A 19,526-nucleotide genomic window follows, 5' to 3' on the forward strand; every position below is an offset into this window, starting at 1 on the left:
TGATCATTATAATAGGCAGTCAAAAGAAAATGCAGTACAGCTGTATACATGTATATGCGTAATTTTTATTGTAAAAGCATAAACAATCTATATTAAAAAAACTATATCTAACAACGGGGTTTACGCGAATCGTGTGTGAGTGTGTGTGTTCTTTCATAATAGTCAATATATACATATATATATATATATATATATATATATATATACATATATGTATATATATATATATATATATATATATATTGAGTAAGTAGTCCGCGTGTTAATTGGTGCAGTAATATCAAAAATAAGACAGAAACCAAGTTCATGCTGTCATTCACAACATTTTATTTCGTCACACAAATTTTCTAGAGATTCGCTCTTTCTCAAGAACACTAGAGATAGAGCGAGTCGCTCAAAAATATATGTGCCGAAATAAAATAGTGGAAAGACAGCATGAACTTGGTCTCTGTTTTGGATATACATAATATATATATGTATATATAAAACATTATATCAGTGTGTGTGTGTGTGTGTGTGTATGTGTGTGTGTGTGTGTGTGTGTAAATACATTCATTGTAACCACAAAGATAAGTGAGTAAAAATCAATCACCATAAGTGTTTAAGGTCGTTGTAGTTTAATCATATGGGTAATAACACTTCCTATAGAGAGCATACCAGTATGCATTTAATGTCTCTGTGACTGCTACGTAGCAGAACACAGTCATTTGGAACAAAAACTATAAAGATACTGTTAAAGATAAACTCTGTTATATAGATCTGTTGTATCCTGATTTCAAAGTAGACCTTACAGACACGAAAACAAGATAATGCTGAAATGGCGGAATGCGCTTTTCTCAAATGGGGGAGGAATATACGTTCGTAAGGATTGAGGGAACCATGGGAAAACATTCATATCATTTTAATCATAATATGATCTGAATGGTGAGTACAGCCAAAGACACTGCTGCATGAAAAAAAGTGGAAGTTCATAATGATTCATATCATTATCACTCTTTCACTGGCATTCGTTTTTTTTTCTAAACATTAATTTGGACAAAAAGTGAAGTTTTCTGACACACGGTTACCAAGTAACATGAGCAACAAGGGCATTTCATTGAAATGTAAACGGCTGGTGACAATGATCAATTACGGCCTTCAACTGTCGGATCCATCGTTTTGGAGGATATAGCTGTAGGCAACGTTAAACTGCATCAGGGTGAAGCCGACTTCTCCAGTGGCGAGGAAATCGGGCAGGTAGTCGATGAGGAACTTGAGGTGAGGATAGAAGGAGGTGGTCTTTCCTGGGTCGCCCTTGATGAGGAAGAGGATGACCGAAGGGAGGAGTTCGTCCGAACCGATGACCTTCTTTTCCCAAGCTGGAAACGGGAGGCACGGCAAAGTAGCAAAAACCAGAGGTAAACACACGGTTCAAACGTTTTATCAGGGTGCATGTGTTCTGTGTTGGTTCATGTCAAAGATTTTTTTTTTTTATTCTTGCCTATTACGAAGATAGGTTTGGCTTATCCTTGCATTTGTGTATCACATACCAACATCTATCAGGACTAACTGCATCACTGATCTTCGACATCAGAGAATTCAAGATTTAAAATATGTTGAATTGTGTCAGTTTCATATTTGATTCGCAATCGACTTCTTACGTCCACCAACTTTATATGATATCAATATCATAATAATTTCTGTCACGTTTGAATAAAAAAAATCAATACCTATAAACTCGCATAATTCTGGATGTCACACTACATGTCAGTTATATGAAAGTTGACTATCAGTGTCTAGGAGAATGGGTTAACAGATTGAAATATATGTATAATTGACTCACATTCGGACAACCGGCGCTTCACGGTGTCAGAGATTTCCCGAACACATTTTACGAGTAATCGGAGTTTTGCGATCGGAAATCCCTCCTGTAGAGCCATCTCAAAGTAGTAGTAAGCGTGACTGAACAAGACCCGGAAGGAGACCTTTTCTTCCGTCAAGTCAGCATCATTTTTCTTCGATGCTTGGAGTGGATGTTCGTCCGATCTTTTCCTTGTAAGGAGTCTGTTGACCGGCTTTCGCGGTTGGTCATTGCTGCTCTCGTGGAGGGAGTCTTGGGACGAAGTTGGGCAAAAATGATCCAATTCTTCTATCAGGCTTGACGAGAATAGCGGCAGTAATCCGTCATCTTTTGAAGCAAACTCAGGTTCGTAAGAGCGTCTTTCTCTCTGATGGGTCGTCTTTCGCTTTTCCTCGGTCAGAACGGAACTCTGTTTGCTGATGTGATTGCTGTCCACTGAACCAGTGCTTGCTGCTTGAGAAGTGCGGTGCGGGGCTTTCCTATTACCGGGCTCCCTTTCGACTATTTGACCGCATGTTTCTGGATTTAACCTATCTAGAGAAAAGACAGCAATCGGTGATGCTTCCTCTTCGTTTTCGTCGTTGTCGTCGGATGAGGTTGGGTCTGTCTGGACAGATATCTCTGCCGTTTTCCGGACAGGTGGCGTAGACGCGAGTTGACCTGGAGGGTCTGACATCGCTTCGGGTTCGGCGTCGTTCTGACACGGGTCCAGGATGTCAACAAGCCATTCTCCCCGTAACTTCATGTTTCGCGGATTTGCTGAAGGTAGCAGCATCTGTAGCAGTTTGGCGTCTCCCTCGTAAGCAAACTGCAGTGTAATTTAGAAAAGTTTGAATACCTAGCTGTTATGTATTTGTCAAATGAAATGGCTCAAGAACATGCTGCTTTTGGCGAAGTAATCGCTTCAGTGAAAATGCATATCTGCATAAATACCATGTCGTATAAAATCTTTGAACGTACACTCTCTTGTCTCCATAAGGTTACTAGCTGCGTCGTTTACATAAGGATGCAATCCAGCAAAATATTCCTTTTTTTTAATTATCGTACTTTCCCTTTTTATTTTTGTTCCTGATTCCCAACTGTATAATAGGACGATTTTGATTCGTCATATCCGTCTATATTCAGACCTACTAAATTTGATCACCAATCTTTGAAGGTTGAATCACGTGTCAATATGTATTTACTATTTCCTACGAATGCACATTACTCGAGCTTGTTAACATTAGTACAATTATACCTTATCGTAGTGTTGAATCTCGCTAAGAAATGGAAGGCGACAAAATTATAAAGTTGTGGCGAAGTGCAACAGGTTGGTGCATCAGTATGAATCGCGTAATCTTTACAGTAACTAGCAATGAAACAAGATAAACACGTTTTTGACAAGACATAACATTCACCATGCACGTAGTTCTGACTGGTAGTCCACTGAGCTCCGAGAGATTCGACTTACCACATACAACTCTGTAATCTCTGACCTGACGGCTCGGAAAAATTTGGATTCGTATGAGACCCATATCAACTCCGATTTGTCGGGATCCGTGGCTTGATGGAGGTAGGCAGACAATTCAGCTACCATCTAGGTACACAAAGAAAAAATACGCCAATTGATATGCCATCATGCATGTAAACACCAGGGGCCTGTTGCACAAACTTTTTTAACCTGAGAAAAACTCAGGTTAATTTGTAGCAAAGTTTTTCTTGTGTGAAAGTCAATGGCAGAGTCAAGCTAACCTGAATTGTCGGTTCTTACCAGAGTTTTTCTCAAGTTCAACATTTCATGCAACAGCCCCAAGTTTTATTCTGCCTAGTTTTAAAAGCAGGGTAGTCCCATTCAGAGCAACAAAGGCCTGCTGTGCAAAGGACCCTTGCGTCAATATACAATACAAAGTGTGTACAATCAAAAAGAAGACGAACATAGATAATGATACAGTGAATAAGCAATAGATTTTCAAGGTCATTAAATCATAAAAAGAACAAACATAAAAACAAAATAAAGATGACTTTGTATCTAAAGAAGTAACCACTGCCGCGAAAAAGAAAGATGCAAATTTACCTACAGAGCGGAGAGTAACAGCTACAGTAACATCAGACGCTGTGATTAGGCCTACATTTTCGTGTTAACATTTTTGTGTGCGTGTGTGTTTGTGTTCGCGTGTGTTTGTTTGTAAGTATGTGAGCAATGATTTCCTCTATTGCCCTGCTGCATCTGTAAAGATTAAAGAAATGCAGAAAGAAACTGTTCACCTTATCATAACCTGAAAATTCTTTATCCATCAAAGTAACATTGATTAGACAGAATACACAATAAGCAGGATATAAAATTTTATACTTCAGTGACTTAACATAAAAGTTTACTCTGATAGAATTATAAATCTAGCTCCATAAATATTTCTTCTTTCTCCGTTTTGAGTTTTCAAGAAGTATGTGTGTGTGTGTGTGGGGGGGGGGGGGGGGTAATGATCGTACACTGTATTTAAAAAGATTTGGGCAGGTGCGGTTTTAGATGTTAGCACCAATGTTGCCTTTGACATAGCTCCTAGGCAGACAAATTTTGTATAGAAACAACTGGTGAGGGAGAAATGGAATGGGCGTACTGGCGATAAGTAGCGATAGTTCTTTAAGGTTCTGAAGTTTATAGAGATGATTTTAAAGGGAGACAACAACAAACAAACAACAAACAGTGATTCTGACAACCGATGGATAGACCCCCAACCCCATTTTCCTCTCAACAAATACATTCTTCAGAGTTTTACCACTGATTGGCCAATCATATTTCAGGACTAAGAATCAAACAAATCATCATATAATTTTGGCATGTCGATCACCAGTTCGTATCAAAACCGACCTTGATGAAGTGGTCTTTGATCGCCAATGCCAGCTTGTCAGGGTCTGGATGTTGCTGGAATTCCGGGGTACAGGTGTCCGGCCAGGATTCGGGGGATTTCTTATTTGCCCACGGTGACCTCTATTGAGGAGGAAACGAAAGTAGCAGCAAAATTCGGTAACATAATTGAATAAAACTATATTGCGAATGTTAGATGCACTTTATTCTAGCAACGAACAGCTATAGTGTGAACAAGGAGTTGAAAATCTTGCATTTTCATCATATTGTTTTGTTTCACAACTGATTTGGTTCCTCGATATAATATCAGCTTAAATGCCTATAATGGGTTAATAATATTTCTGCTAGATATTCTTGGCGTCCCTCGCAAGAATATCTGTATATTCCCTCTGTAATTTTTCAATTAATTAGAGGATGCGACTCGTTTATCCATTCTTTCGTGTTTCTTTAGTTTGGAATTAAGTCGAGATGGAATTTGAAACTGAGGGATCGAGACACCATTGTTTTAGATCACTTATCATTCAAAGTGTTTTCATAGATGCATTAAATTTGCATAAGGTATATTAAGAGGGTCAATAAAACGGATTGAGCTGGCGGTAAGATGGTATTGCCTAAAGATGCCAAAGCTCTGACAAAGTTGCTAGTGATTTATGACCTAATTAGCCTAATTTGCGTTTACTGATTTTGTGTGGACAGACAGTCGATTGCCTTGACAGCAATGATATCATTGTCCAACCCCCCACCCAAAAAACAACAACAACAACAAACAAACAAACAAAAAACCCAGATGGATCTTCATAGCTGAATTTTCAAGAAGATATTTAGTTCTAGGTTCTGTGTTATCAATTCAGATACGTGACTAGACTTTGCACTGGCAATAAAAAAAAGACGGTCTGACATGTTTAATGATCTTTAGTCTATAACAAACGAAATATCGTATTAAAAGACCCCACAATGTCTCCACGTTGTAATCTAACAATTCTAAATACTACACGGAAATATACTGGTACTAGTGACTATACGGAAGTATACCGGTAAATACGACACGTTATTTGACGTTGCTTGCGGAAAATATCGTGCAATCATTTCTATTGGCACGTCAATTATACAAAGACAAACGAATTCGCACTGGAAATGCAATGAATATTTAGCTCATTAACAATATTTGATGTCTTCTCTGCCAAAGATGAAATCAGCAAATCTAATTCAAATGTGCAAAATGTAGACAATGTGAAATCTGGAAAATATCCGGCCGCTGTTTAAAGCGATGATATTATTATGGTGCAAATGCCAAAAAAAAGAAAAAAAAAACAACAACAACCGTTGGTTGGGTAAGCGATCAGTGATTAGTCATCCCCGAGCTCGACACCAACGAGTCATACAGCCAACGAGCTCGACATTGAATAAAACAAAGGTCCATGAGTCATACAACCCACGAGTCATAATAGCCCAGGAGCTCTAGGCCCTACCACTAGGAAAAATACAATCCATCGGCTCTACAGTAGGCAAATAAGGCCCACAAGTTTGACAATATAGGCAAAACAGACCCACATAGCGTATATTGAGACCCGTGACATAAGGTCGGTCTCGTAGGCTTTTTTTTTACCTCTATATGTTTGCCTAGTGTCTTTAGCTCATGGGCGTTATTTCCCAGTTAGTAGGCTTGCTAAGGGCGAAAAAGGGGGTGATCACTGCATTTTATAGTACAAATGTCCTATTTGGCACACATGTTCCTCAGTACAATTGGAATTTTTTCATCTAAAGAGACAATCTGTATCTATGCAAATAAGCCTTAATTTGCATAATTTATGCAAAAATACATATACAAATTATTACAAAATATATGTGCATCCAGCAGAAATACCTAATTTGGTAGATGTATTTGATAGAGCATGTGGAAACAATTCCTGCAAAAATTGATGTCACACCTATGTAAATAAACATAAAATTTGTATAATTATGCGAGTTATGCAAATTGATTTGTAAACAATGAAACCCCCTCTTAAATCTCATCCTAGATAGATATAATCCGTTAGAAACACTCTATGAAACCAAATGAGAAAAGAATTTGAATAATTGAACCATCTTTACCAGCTAATTTACATAATTACTAAAGAAAGTAAAGTAAAAACATTATTTTTAAAGTTTTCCTTAAAGTCTAAGCACTTCATTTTATGATAAAAACTACCAAAGTAGTATGCATATCCTTTATTAGCCAAAGGAAATGGTTTGTAATATCAAAACACTATTCCTCTATGCAAATACCATCTAATTAGTATATTTTGCATATTAGTACCCAAATGTACCAGAAGTAAATGGTCAAGGTCGACTAAAGAAGTTGTATCATTTTACGCGATAACTCAAGACTTGATTAAGCAAATTTCGTCAAACTTGGTCCAAGGATGACGTATGATGGGGCAATTAAGTAAGCTGTTTTTAAGTAAAATCGGCAAGAGGTCTAGGGTCAAAAGTTCAAGGTCAATGCAACAATTTCATTATTTCTCCCATATCTATGCAATGCCTGAAGATATTTTCTTGAAAGTTAGTGACTGCATACATGTACTACCAAAACAAGATTCACCAGAGAGTTTGAGGTCAATAGGTCAAAGGTCAAAGGTCAGGTGAAAATGTTAAAATTTTATTTTTTCTTCACTGTATCTCGCAAATGGTTCAAGGTGTCTTCATGGAACTTGGTATTGGCAGGGATTTTCTAGGGAATATAGGGGTCATTTGTCAAAGGTCAGGGGTCAAAGATCAAGGTCAATTGGGCCCTCAAAATTTCACTATTTCCCTCATATTTTGCAATGCTTGTAGGATTTTTCTTGAAACTTAATATACACGTGTATTACCTAATGGAGATTGTCTGGGAAATTTCCTGTCAAAAGGTCAAAGCTCTGATGAAAGTGCTATATTTCACTTTTTCTTCCATATCTTGAATGTGAATCAAGGTATATCATGAAACTTAGTACATATTTGTGCATGTTCTACCTGATAGTGATACCCTTGTTGATTATCGAAAAATGTTAAGCCCTCCTCTCTCAAGTGTTTTGTTTCCTCTTGATAAGTAGGAAAGGACATGGAATTCAGTGACATGGTATAGTCATCACCGTCATCGCATTTCATGTATGGGTTGCATGAAAGTTAATTTTGATGCACACATGTATAACCTCTGACATTCTTACCTTTTACATTTTTACCTGTGTATTCTTTTTTTTTTAAATCTTAACCACTGACATCTTTACAAAAAACCAGTTAACATGATTATCTTTTGGAAAAAAGCTTCAAGATCATGTAGTTCATGATCATCTATACAGGTATTAGCTGGTATGTGGTGGAATATAACATTCTTTGGACTGCAAGGGAGTTACATTATCCCAAGGGAAAACAATGACAACCAGGAAGAATATGACATTTTCGATCCTCGTAAATAACAGTAGCATGTGACAATCTGTTGACAAATCACATCCTAGTAATTGTAAAGGCCATCTTATATACTCTTTTATGGCTATGAACATATTATTTCTGATTTTATTTATTGTTGAAATTGACTGATTTTAAGTCAGAGACTAAGATTATTTGACTTAGAGTATAACATCTCCTATATTATTCACATGACAATTTTTGCATAAATTATTGCCTTATCAAAATGTTATTATGTAAACATTTCCTAGCATAGTTTCCATGCCATAGCAGTTAATAGTATACTAAGGGAACGTTTTGGTTTTTTTTTTCAGAAACAGACTTTGTTTCTAACTCAAGCTTGTAAGTTCTTGATATGTGCAAATACCCTTGCATATCCACTTAATTTGCACAAGTTTATAATCAGTTTGATGTAAAAAGCCTCTTATTCGTTTGGTTGCCTACAAAATACAATGAAAATCAGAATTCACACTTTCACTATGGTAGTGTTTTTTGTAATGATTTTCTAACCATGACCTCATTGTGTACTGTTTGCAAGGGAAAAACAATCCTTTTGTAAGCAATATTGTTCCGATTTGCATCTGTTCCTATGTAGGCCCTACTGTTTTGCATAATCATATTTAAAGAGTGTCACTATCGATTGCTATTTTTCCCACCCTGCAAAGCATTTATGCAATGAGGGAAAATTGATAGTAACAATTGTTTCAAAGATCAATATGTTTCGAAATTTCACGTCTTGTATACTTATTTACATAATTTCTGCATAAAATGCCTAAGTTAATTAAATAATATGGAAACAATTTAAGTAACTGAAAAGTGTTGTTGTGATATTACTTCAAAGCCATTCATTAAGACATTTTGTAACATAATTGCATTTTGTTTGTTCTGATTATCTTGTGTAGGTATTGATATGCATATCACGCAAATAGCAGGTTGTTTGCATAGAGACAGTTTGTCTCTTTAGATGAATCATTTGCTTTTGACCCAAGGGACATCCATCCCAGGTTCAAACTTTGTACTACAAGATCCAGAGTTTAATGGATTAGGAATTCTTTCAAAAATGCAGATTTTTGCACAATAACTTGCATAATTATGCAAATTCTGTTTATTTACATAGGTATGAAATGAATTTTTTTGCAGGAGTTGTTTCTACTTACTCTATAAATCACTTCTACCAAATTAGGTATTTCTGCTGGATGCACATGTATTTTTAATAATTTTTATGTGTATTTCTGCATAAATATGCAAATTAAGGCTTATTTGCATGGATACAGAGTGTCTCTTTAGATGAAAATTTTTCAATTGCCCTAGGGAGCATCTGTGCCAAGTAGGACATTTGTACTAAAAAATGCAGCGTTTACCCCCTTAGCAAGTCTACTAAGTGTCGAGCTGGTGGGCAATGTAGCTCGTGGGCCTTATTTAATTGCTGTTGAGCTAATTGGCCTTGTTTAATGTCTAGCTTGTGGGCTGTCAGCCTCATGACTTGCGTGACTCAATGGTTGTTTGACTCTTGGGTGTCGAGCTCGTATTATGCACCCGGCAAAATGATAAACAGCTGCTTTACATTTTTCACTGACGATGCCTTAAACAGTCCATTAAGATCAATGTTCTTGAAATAATTGTATTAATTTCTCTATCCACCATCTCTCTATCTCTCTCACTCTCCAGTCTTTAAAGGGACTGTACAGTACTGTTTGAGGTAGGGATTCATGTTTTGAACATTCCTGAGTGAGATAATGAAAAGCCTCTTATGAAATATGAAAAAGCATGTAATTTTAAGAAGGATTCAACGTTTATTTGATGAAAATTGGTTTTCAAATGGCTGAGATATAAAAAAAAAGTGCTAATAATAAAAGGCGGCATGCCTTTCACGTTGTTTCACGTTGTTTTTGGATATCTCAGCCATTTCAAAACCGATTTTCATCGAATAAACTTTTGATACCCCTTAGAACTGTATGCTATTCGACATCTCACAGAGTGGTTTCTGAATATCTCAGAAAACATTAAAAGCTAAATCTTCACCTCGACCAGAACTGTACACACCCTTTAACTCTCATATTCTATATTTTTTGTCAGTCTCTCTTATAGGGCGGTCTAGCTTTCTGTGGATCGCTGTGATAATTTGTTATACTCCGTTTTTTATCTTACGCTTGTCCTGCTTTTTCGCTTCGCATTGCCGTCATTGGCGGGTTTCAGCTGTTGGAGCCCGCTCTCACATCGATCCAACACACTCACGATGGCCGCAAAATGACGTCTTTTGAGACGACTGACACTCTGTAGTACCTGAAGGCAGTTGAAAGAAGGGCGATTAACAAAATAGGGAAGTCCTGTCTGACTTGCCAACGCCAACAAAGTCACACCAGTATTAGTAATACAATAACAGTTTGGAAAAAAAAGAAGGTCTCCGAGATACGGAGAACAATCATCGGACCTAGTCAAGGATAATAACAGAGACATATACCAAAATAACTACAAAAAAGCAATACGCGTGCATTGATATACACTTACATAAGCCCATTCGGGGTTAGCTCATTGCGTGTGCACATGGGTACATGGCCTTTCTCCGTTTTAATAGTTGATTAGGCTGTTAGGCAGTCCACTAGGTGACAAAATGTATAAGCTTGCTCAACGTAACACTCACTAGAATTCATCAGTTATATTCAAACAAATAATAATGATAATAATGATAACAAAAAATAATAATGATAATAATAGTAATAATAATAACAATGATAATGATGATGATAATACATTGCATTTGTAATGCGCAAAATACAATGTTTCTAAGCGCACCGCAGGGAAAAGACAAAATGAAAAATGAGAGATAACAGGTCAAAACAAAAGTAAGAATAACATGACATAAATCAACGTGTATACCAGTAATAAACACATACAATAATTAAGTTACACTCAGCACATTAACTTAGGGAAGGAATCAATGTGGGAAAAGATGAGTTTTAAGAAATGCCTTCAGCGATTCTACTGATGGGGCTTGTCGTATATGAATGGGTAGATCGTTCCAGTGCTTGAGTGCAATAGCCCCGAAAGAGCGTTGTATGTAGTGTGTCTTTAGTGCGAGGTCCAGGTAACAGTTGGAGATGGATAATCAAAGGATGAACTTGTGTAGATCAGGTGACCAGAATGATGCCACTTTGGACAGCATATATTTCATTATTTTGCATTGAATATACTAACAACCCCTTTTCTATTGATATTGCCAAAAATTGCTATCAAGTGGATGTGCTAGCAAGCACCACTTATACACTATTATGTATACACTATTATGTAAGTATTACTTGAATAAATAATCATTACATCACAGATGCTTATCTTAGTGACTTTAAAACCAGCATGCTCTGCTAGTACAATTACATGAACCTTTTTCTGCTCACTTGCCTGTGCATACTGCGATGTAGCATATCTATTCCAGTGTCGTTTTTTTCATATTGTATATCCAATAAACGATTTAGTCCTATGTCTTAGGAACATTTCCTTAAATGATTTCCTTCTGCAATAGTATTTACATTTTTTTTCTCTTTCTCTCTCTCTCTCTCTCTCTCTCCAAAAGAGCACCTTTGCTAGCAAGCTGTTATCGAATTTTGTGGATTGAATTTCGTGGCGTTGTCTCGATCCAAACGGATAAGATAATTAGTAGAAAATATCCTACATACCGTATTCACTTCCCTACTGACATCCTGAAGTGTATCACAGTGGAGTTCTAAAAAACAAAAACAAAAACAGACACGATCTAAACTTGCGTTGTGTTCACGTAAAATATGCTGTAAAAACAAGAGATCAAAGAAACTAGCCACTTACATGTAAGTTTCCAAATACAATGCGATAATGCCATGTGTCACAAATGAACTGTAAGAAGTAAATAAACACAATAGGCCTAGTTTTGTCCCCTTTATCACTGTTGGAATGTTTTGACTGGTCACCAGCTCCAGAATTTACAGGAGAATTTCAAAATAATCAAAGTGACATTCTTATTTTCACTGCCCGGAGAAAATTAGAACGAGCTGATCGATATACAATGACTTTCAAATTCATTCTAATTGTTAGGCAGCCATAAATACCCACAGTATTCCGTCCATAAAATAATAAAAATATGGTACAATATGTCAATATTACATAATGAGATAAATTTCAAGAATCTAACACTTTATCCTTGAACTGACACATTAATCTACCTCTCAGTATTCATGAACGTTAGTACATGAATGTCTGTCGCTAATAGTCATGAGACACACTAACCACGTCTATACAGTTAAAAGTACTAGTACACGATTGTGGTCAATACTCAACAACGTACAGCACCATTATACATTGCACTTTAACTGTATAAAATAGGGCTGCCTAATTTGACAACAACTTCAATACACTTCATTGAAAATCAAACTCCTTGACACTCTTGTTTCCATTGCCAATTAACATCAGGACCATTCGTCCTATAAACTTTACCTGCAATAAATAGAATAAATGATGAAATACAAAATCTATGATTATTCTGGAGAAAAGGAGAGCGGATCGGAACCTTTGCGATTTTAGAGAAGCGACCCTTCTACAACTAATAAACAGTGCACCGCTTGATATGATCAGTAATGAGGTATACGGAGTTAATTGAGTTTCCGCAGTAATAATCCTTACCTTTAGAACTCGACTTTCGGGTTTGGCCTGACATTTAGAACTGATGGTGCTTAGATTCTTCTCAGTTGTCTGATCGAACATAAGGGCACATCATGGTCGACATAATATGGAACACTGAAACATCGGCAGTCCCTTGTAATGCGTCGATAACAAAAGACACAACCAGTCACACTCTATAAAACACAATCAAGACCAAAGAATGAAGTGCACGTATAGCTGGTAGCAACTGCCATATTGCAGGTTAAAGTCGAATAGTACATAATATGCAGGTAACCGTACAAAGTTCAGCACCCATCACCTCTTGTTTGACTTATCTCAAACTACAGATTGATTGTGAAAATGAGTTTGACAGATGTCGTGAAATGTTCTAACATCAGGAGAGGAAGGAATTTATAGACAACTCAGAAGGAAACAGAAAAATTAAGAGGCTAACATAATCATCCTGCAACACTTATTGAAGGTACATATATTTCAGCAGACTTTACATGGAAACAACAAGTGTTTCTACTTTCTGGTACACAAATACCATTGGACATGCCTTCGTAATCACCATAGCAATTTGGATATCGGTCAAGTAATATCTTTATTTTAATTCCGTCTTTCATAGATAGAAACAAACATCCAGTTAGCCGTTATACTGTGTTTGTAATATTGTCAGGTGCGTGTTCTGCTGAACTGTATCCTTATCAGTTTACCAGGCATTTCCGTATCTGAAGTTGAGGGATTAGACACACACACAGTATACGGACAGAGTGGATCGCAGGAAATGACAGGGTCACGGTGAGAGCAGCACTGGCGTAGCCAGGGGGGGGGGGGGGGGCGAAGGGGGCTGTCGCCCCCCCCCCCCCCCCCTAAGATTTGGACCGGGGATTTGGGAGGCGGAAAAAAAATGCGTGTATACTGTATGCATGCACATGAAGCGGGTCTCCTTTGCAACCTTTCATCAAATAAGATTTTTTTTTTGAATATTTCACTCAAAGTATGCACCAGATCGTTGAATTTCAATTCAAAATATGCAAAATCTCTCGTGCTTGGGAGGGGGTATCCCCCTCCCAAACCCTCCCCCTCTGTGCCTCTTTCCCTAGTTAAGTACACTTTTTAGATTTACAAAAAATTCTGAATAATTCTGAGTGCACAAGACTTATCACTTATATTCCGAAAACTGAAAGTTCCCTCATGTATAAGGGGAATTTCCCCTTTTAATCGACCCTTTCCTCCCTCAGCCCCCCCCCCCCATCAGTTTTTTTTTTTTTTTTTGGTTTTTTTTTTGGTTTTTTTTTTTTGGGGGGGGTGATTTCCCAAATGTTGATTCCATCAAATATGCGTATACGAGATATCTCAATTTCATCCTTAAAGAGATAAAAGCTCCATCGGAAGGGAAGGGAAGGGTGGAGATAACACTCGCCCACGCCTTCTCCCTGCTCGCCCCCCCCCCCCCCACCCCGCCATGCAAAGAAGTAGACTGTGGCTATACCCAGATCGCTTTATTTCAATTCTAAAAACGCAAAAGCTCCGCGAGCGGGAGGGGGAATCCCCCTTCCCCTAAGCTCTACCTCACTAGACTTTATACATTCGCACAGATGGTGCACATTCGGAATGAGAGCTAAATTCCGTGATTTTAACACTTCGATGAAAAAGTATTGGACCAAAAATTTGCACCAGATCGCTGAATTTCAGGTCTGAAAACGCAAAATCACCTTCGTGTGGGAGGGGATATGCCCCTATCTACACCTTCGTGTGCATGCTTTTTTTGTTTGATTGCTGAACAGACAGCGTTCATGATATTCAGTGTAAGAATTAATAGAAGAAGACTAGTGTATTTAAATCATACCATTTTATAGGAAATTGTTCAATAATAATCTACACTAAAATATACTGCTACCTTAAACAAGTGGGACTGTTTCAACTCGTTAAAACACGCAAAAACATGCATCACATTGCACCATTTGCAACATCAAAATGCAAAACGTTCTCACCGTGGGAGGGGCGACACCCCCCTCCCACACCTTCCCCTACCCCCTCGCTCGCTCCGCTCGCTCGGGTTCAGTCGCGTTCATGATATTCAGTGAAAAGAATTAATACAAGAAGTGTATCTAAATTATACCATTTTATAGGCACTAAAATATACTGCTACCTTAAACAAGTGGGACTGTTTCACGTCGATAAAACGCGCAAAAACATGCATCAAATTGCACCGTTTGCAAAAACTTCTTACCGTGGGAGGGGGGACACCCCCCTTCCACACCCTCCCCTCCCCCCTCGCTCGGGTTCAGTCGCGTTCATGATATTCAGTGAAAAGAATTAATACAAGAAGTGTATTTGAATTATACCATTTTATAGGCAAATTGTTCAATAATAATCTACACTAAAATATACTGCTACCTTAAACAAGTGGGACTGTTTCACGTCGATAAAACGCGCAAAAACATGCATCAAATTGCACCATTTGCAACATCAAAATGCAAAAAGTTCTTACCGTGGGAGGGGGACACCCCCCTCCCACACCCTCCCCTCCCCCCTCGCTCGCTCCGCTCGCTCGGGTTCAGTCGCGTTCATAATATTCAGTGAAAAGAATTAATACAAGAAGTGTATCTAAATTATAACATTTTATAGGCAAATTGTTCAATAATAATCTACATCAAAATGAACTGCTACCATAAACAATGGGACTGTAACACGTCGATAAAACGCGCAAAAACATGCATCAAATTGCACCATTTGCAACATCAAAATGCAAAAAGTTCTTACTGTGGGAGGGGGACACCCCCTCCCACACCCTCTCCTACCCCCTCGCTCGCTCCGCTCGCTCGGGTTCAGTCGCGTTTATGATATTCAGTGAAAAGAATTGATACAAGAAGTGTATCTAAATTATACCATTTAATAGGCAAATTGTTCAATAATAACCTACATCAAAATAAACTGCTACCATAAACAAGTGGGACTGTTTCACGTCGATAAAACGCACAAAAACATGCATCAAATTGCACCATTTACAACATCCAAATGCAAAAGTTCTTACCGTGGGAGGGGGGACACCCCCTCCCACAACCTCCCCCCCCCCCTCGCTCGCTCCGCTCGCTCGGGCTCGGTTGCTTCGCTCCCTCGCAGACTAACCGCCCCCCTAACATGAAATCCTGGCTACGCCGTTGGAGGGCAGTGCATCAGGTAATGACGTCAGATTAAAGAAGGAGAACCAACTCAAAAGTTATGCATTTTAAAAGGAAAACAAAACCCAAAGAGAAATGTGGATTGAGTGAAAGCAGCAACATTAGTAGAACACATCAGTGAAAGTTTGAGGAAAATCGGACAATCGATGCAAAAGTTATGAATTTTAAAAAGTTTTGGTGTTGGAAACGCTGGATGAGGAGACTAAGGAGATTAAAGAAGGAGAACCAACTCAAAAGTTATGCATTTTAAAAGGAAAACAAAACCCAAAGAGAAATGTGGATTGAGTGAAAGCAGCAACATTAGTAGAACACATCAGTGAAAGTTTGAGGAAAATCGGACAATCGATGCAAAAGTTATGAATTTTAAAAAGTTTTGGTGTTGGAAACGCTGGATGAGGAGACTACTTGAATTCATGACATCATGCTTTCAACATTCAACATGCTTTCACCTTTCTAGCATAATGAAAGAGCACTTGAAAACCGCTTTCAGAAAGCAGGGGGAATAATTACTATCCTTAACATATATCTCAGTACGTAGGCCTATCGAGTTGATGGAATGTGTAATTTTCATGAAAAATGTTTTTTATTTTTTTGTGTGGAATTCCCTTTTTATCTAGAAATGAAAGCCTTCACAACAAAAGACTAGTAAAGTTAAAGCATATCGTCTTTAGACGTTTTTTTAAACTTTTATTTGGTTTTAACTCGAGATTGTTCAAATACATTTAATTTTTTCCGCTTTACTTCCAGTACGAAAGCCATGAACCACACTAACGGAAATGTAAACACAGGAATCGTGCTTTGACTCCAAGCCTGCTGGATATACTTAATATACATATTCATTTAATTTTCTTACACTTTGCGATATAAAATACTCTTTGGGGAGACGCTAGGCAGGAGATAGTGTTGTTGCTTCCTCTCTCTTTCTCTCCCCCCCCCCCTCTCTCTCTCTCTCTCTCTCTCTTTCTCTCTTATGTCTGGCTGCTACTTTTAAATAATGTTCTTTGTGTTTTAATATGTTCTTGTGGCCGGATTATGTCACACATAGAAAAAATGTGAATGTCGACACTATCTTTATGAGAACGACATTACAATACGGGGCTTAATGTGTTGGTCTCGTGGGACTTGTTTGCTTAGTGTCGAACTCATGGACTGTTATGATTTGTGGGTATCGAACTTTGGACGTGCACCCGATTATTCTTATCGACAGAAGCATTGTCGATTCAAATTTTGACGTTGATTTTACGTTCTTAACTCTAACAAACTCATAACCAGTCCCATGAAGTATTGCACAAAGGTCGGTATGTATCACTTTTTCCTAAAGCTCAAGATTGTTAGATGCAAATTACATTGTAATGTTAACTGTTATGCTAATTAATAATAGTAATGATAATTAACATTGCAAAAATATGAATGGTATATTACTTGATGCCGATGGTCAAATTTGTATAAGTTACGAAGTAGATAGGCTGGGAAACAGTGTCGACATTGTAGAAGTGAAATACTCTTCATTATTTTTAAACGATATAAAATGCACACGCTTTGAACAAAATTGTGCCATTCTTTAGACAATATGTTTAGAAAATTCAAGTTTATTTCCACAAAACTCAATAAAAATACATAGACACAGGCATCTGAATTAAGAATCCTTACATATCGAGAGTTAATTATAAAGGCAAGTGCATTATTTATGGGTAGAAAGCATAAAAGAGATTGGCATGGAAGTTGAAATGTAGGGTGAAGGAATATAATTGTAGGTCTACAGCACATTGTTAGGCCATTGGCCTTTCGATACTGATCCATTTCAAATATAAATCTTAAAACTCCATTACGTCTACAGTAAATGGATTCAATAGCTAGTCATACTAAAGAACAAATACTTATTGATGTAACTACAAAGGAAGAGTGAACCCCCCTGAAAAAAACAATAAATGAGTAAGAAAATAAATGAATAAATAAAACTCCGACAAACCAAAGAGCAACTGAAAGGAAGAGAGACGGACGGGCATAATACTTTGGGAATATAGCAATGGTATGCTGAAGCTATATCAGAATCTATACAATTGTACTATAGCCCCGCCTCCAAGTTACACAATCACGTGTAACTTCAGGTGTACTTTTGTAATGATGTATCTGAACACCTGCCAGAGGATATTTCAGGCAACTCGAACAAGTATTTCTCTCTCTACAGACTACTACAACAACAAAAAAACATTCATAGACAACGTGCCATTAATGATGACACTGATAATTTCCTTACATGTGTTTTGTATATGCACAAAGATTTGAATGACACGTACGTTGTACTGATAGTGAAAGGACATACAAAAGTATTATGTGTCCTATCATGGAAACAAAAAAGAGAAACATATAAGAGGTCTTTTTATTGTCTGACTTTTAAGTGAGTGCGCATAATCACAACAACAAGGAACTATCAAATCAGCTATTGCATAAAGTCATCTTGCTATCACCGAGAGAGATATTAAGTACACGTATTACGAAATTCTTGAAAACGTACATGAATTGAGTAGAAAAGTACAAAAATATAAGTTGCACATTCATGATGTCTAAAGATAATATCAAGCAAACATGGTGTGTAATTCAGCCTATGGTAACAATCCTATTATTCTTATGTAAATAAACAATATTTCACATACCTATGACTCAAACGACATAACATACTGGATAAACAAATGCAATACTATCTCTGGAAATACAACCATCGATTACACGCTTAAACTTTACCTCATTCACTTGTTGCATATCTTAAGCATTTGTCAATGAACAAAAAATCAGGTATCTATTTTCATCACTTACTAACAAATATGAGTTGCAGAACAGATGATATTCGTCATCTAACATAAAGAAAGTAATAAATCATTTCTTAGAGTCAGCTTTCGATAGTGAGTTGAAACTTATATCACAGTGGTCCAGTCTTAGCACATTATTGTTGAACACTGAATTTATGAAATGTCACTGCATAATTTCATTTTTTCGTCATCAACAATGTTTCATCTGCTGCTTTAGAATCTTTATCTATCAAATTACATTATATTTTTTAATAGTCTACAGCCAGTCATTCTCAGTATAGATATGTAATTCAGTACAGAAGAAAAGAATAAGTGTGTAACTTGTAAATTATGTTCAATTTATATTTTCTACAGGTATAGTTACTGTTATACTGGAGTGTTCAGCAATTTCGGACAAGGCTACATAAGAGTATTTTTTAACAGTTACAGAGAGCACCTATTCAATTATTGTCAGAATTACATGTGCATTCAAAACCTTTATTTGAAAACTGGATTACATTTTGCTAACAGATCTAATTCAGTATTGTACAGAATTTAAACGTAATCGATCGCAGAAATAAAATCGTGCGACAATGTTGAAATACTAAAACATGAGCCACGGTAGGGCGGAATACACTTGATCCATTATCTTTATTGTTTTTAGCACACTTGTTCTCTAACTGGTAGGAACTATTAAAAATTTCATTTGCAGTCTTGAAAAATGCACCTAAATTGGTGTATCCGTCACAACGTCATTTGCGACTGTAATCCAAAAGTTGAGGTTGTATATCTTCATTTTATTTTGTATTTGCGTACCTTACATC

General features: G+C 37.2%; 1 protein-coding gene across 1 annotated transcript; it reads right to left on the bottom strand.

Moving 5' to 3' along the window:
- Positions 1-765: 765 nt before the first annotated feature.
- On the bottom strand, positions 766-12,973 carry LOC139728797 (uncharacterized). The gene is made up of 7 exons (XM_071639734.1): positions 12,750-12,973; positions 11,774-11,820; positions 10,251-10,385; positions 4,686-4,805; positions 3,291-3,416; positions 1,823-2,648; positions 766-1,358 (listed from the first exon to the last, which is right to left on the bottom strand). Exons 1-7 carry the CDS (start codon positions 12,781-12,783, stop codon positions 1,138-1,140), a joined length of 1,509 nt encoding a protein of 502 aa, XP_071495835.1. The 5' UTR covers positions 12,784-12,973; the 3' UTR covers positions 766-1,137.
- Positions 12,974-19,526: the final 6,553 nt, after the last annotated feature.

Source organism: Diadema antillarum, unplaced genomic scaffold, assembly GCF_040938485.1.
Source record: "Diadema antillarum isolate AM-2024a unplaced genomic scaffold, OU_Dant_1.0 seq00000201_RagTag, whole genome shotgun sequence".
In the NCBI taxonomy this organism is placed as follows: Eukaryota; Metazoa; Echinodermata; class Echinoidea; order Diadematoida; family Diadematidae; genus Diadema; species Diadema antillarum.

Coding starts and splice junctions, on each gene's coding strand:
- LOC139728797 (XM_071639734.1), bottom strand. CDS start 12,783: ATGTCAGGCCAAACCCGAAAGTCGAGTTCTAAAG. Junction 11,821..12,749: donor CCGAAAGTCGAGTTCTAAAG/GTAAGGATTATT, acceptor TTTGTTTTTTAG/AACTCCACTGTGATACACTT. Junction 1,359..1,822: donor GAAGCGCCGGTTGTCCGAAT/GTGAGTCAATTA, acceptor TCCCGTTTCCAG/CTTGGGAAAAGAAGGTCATC.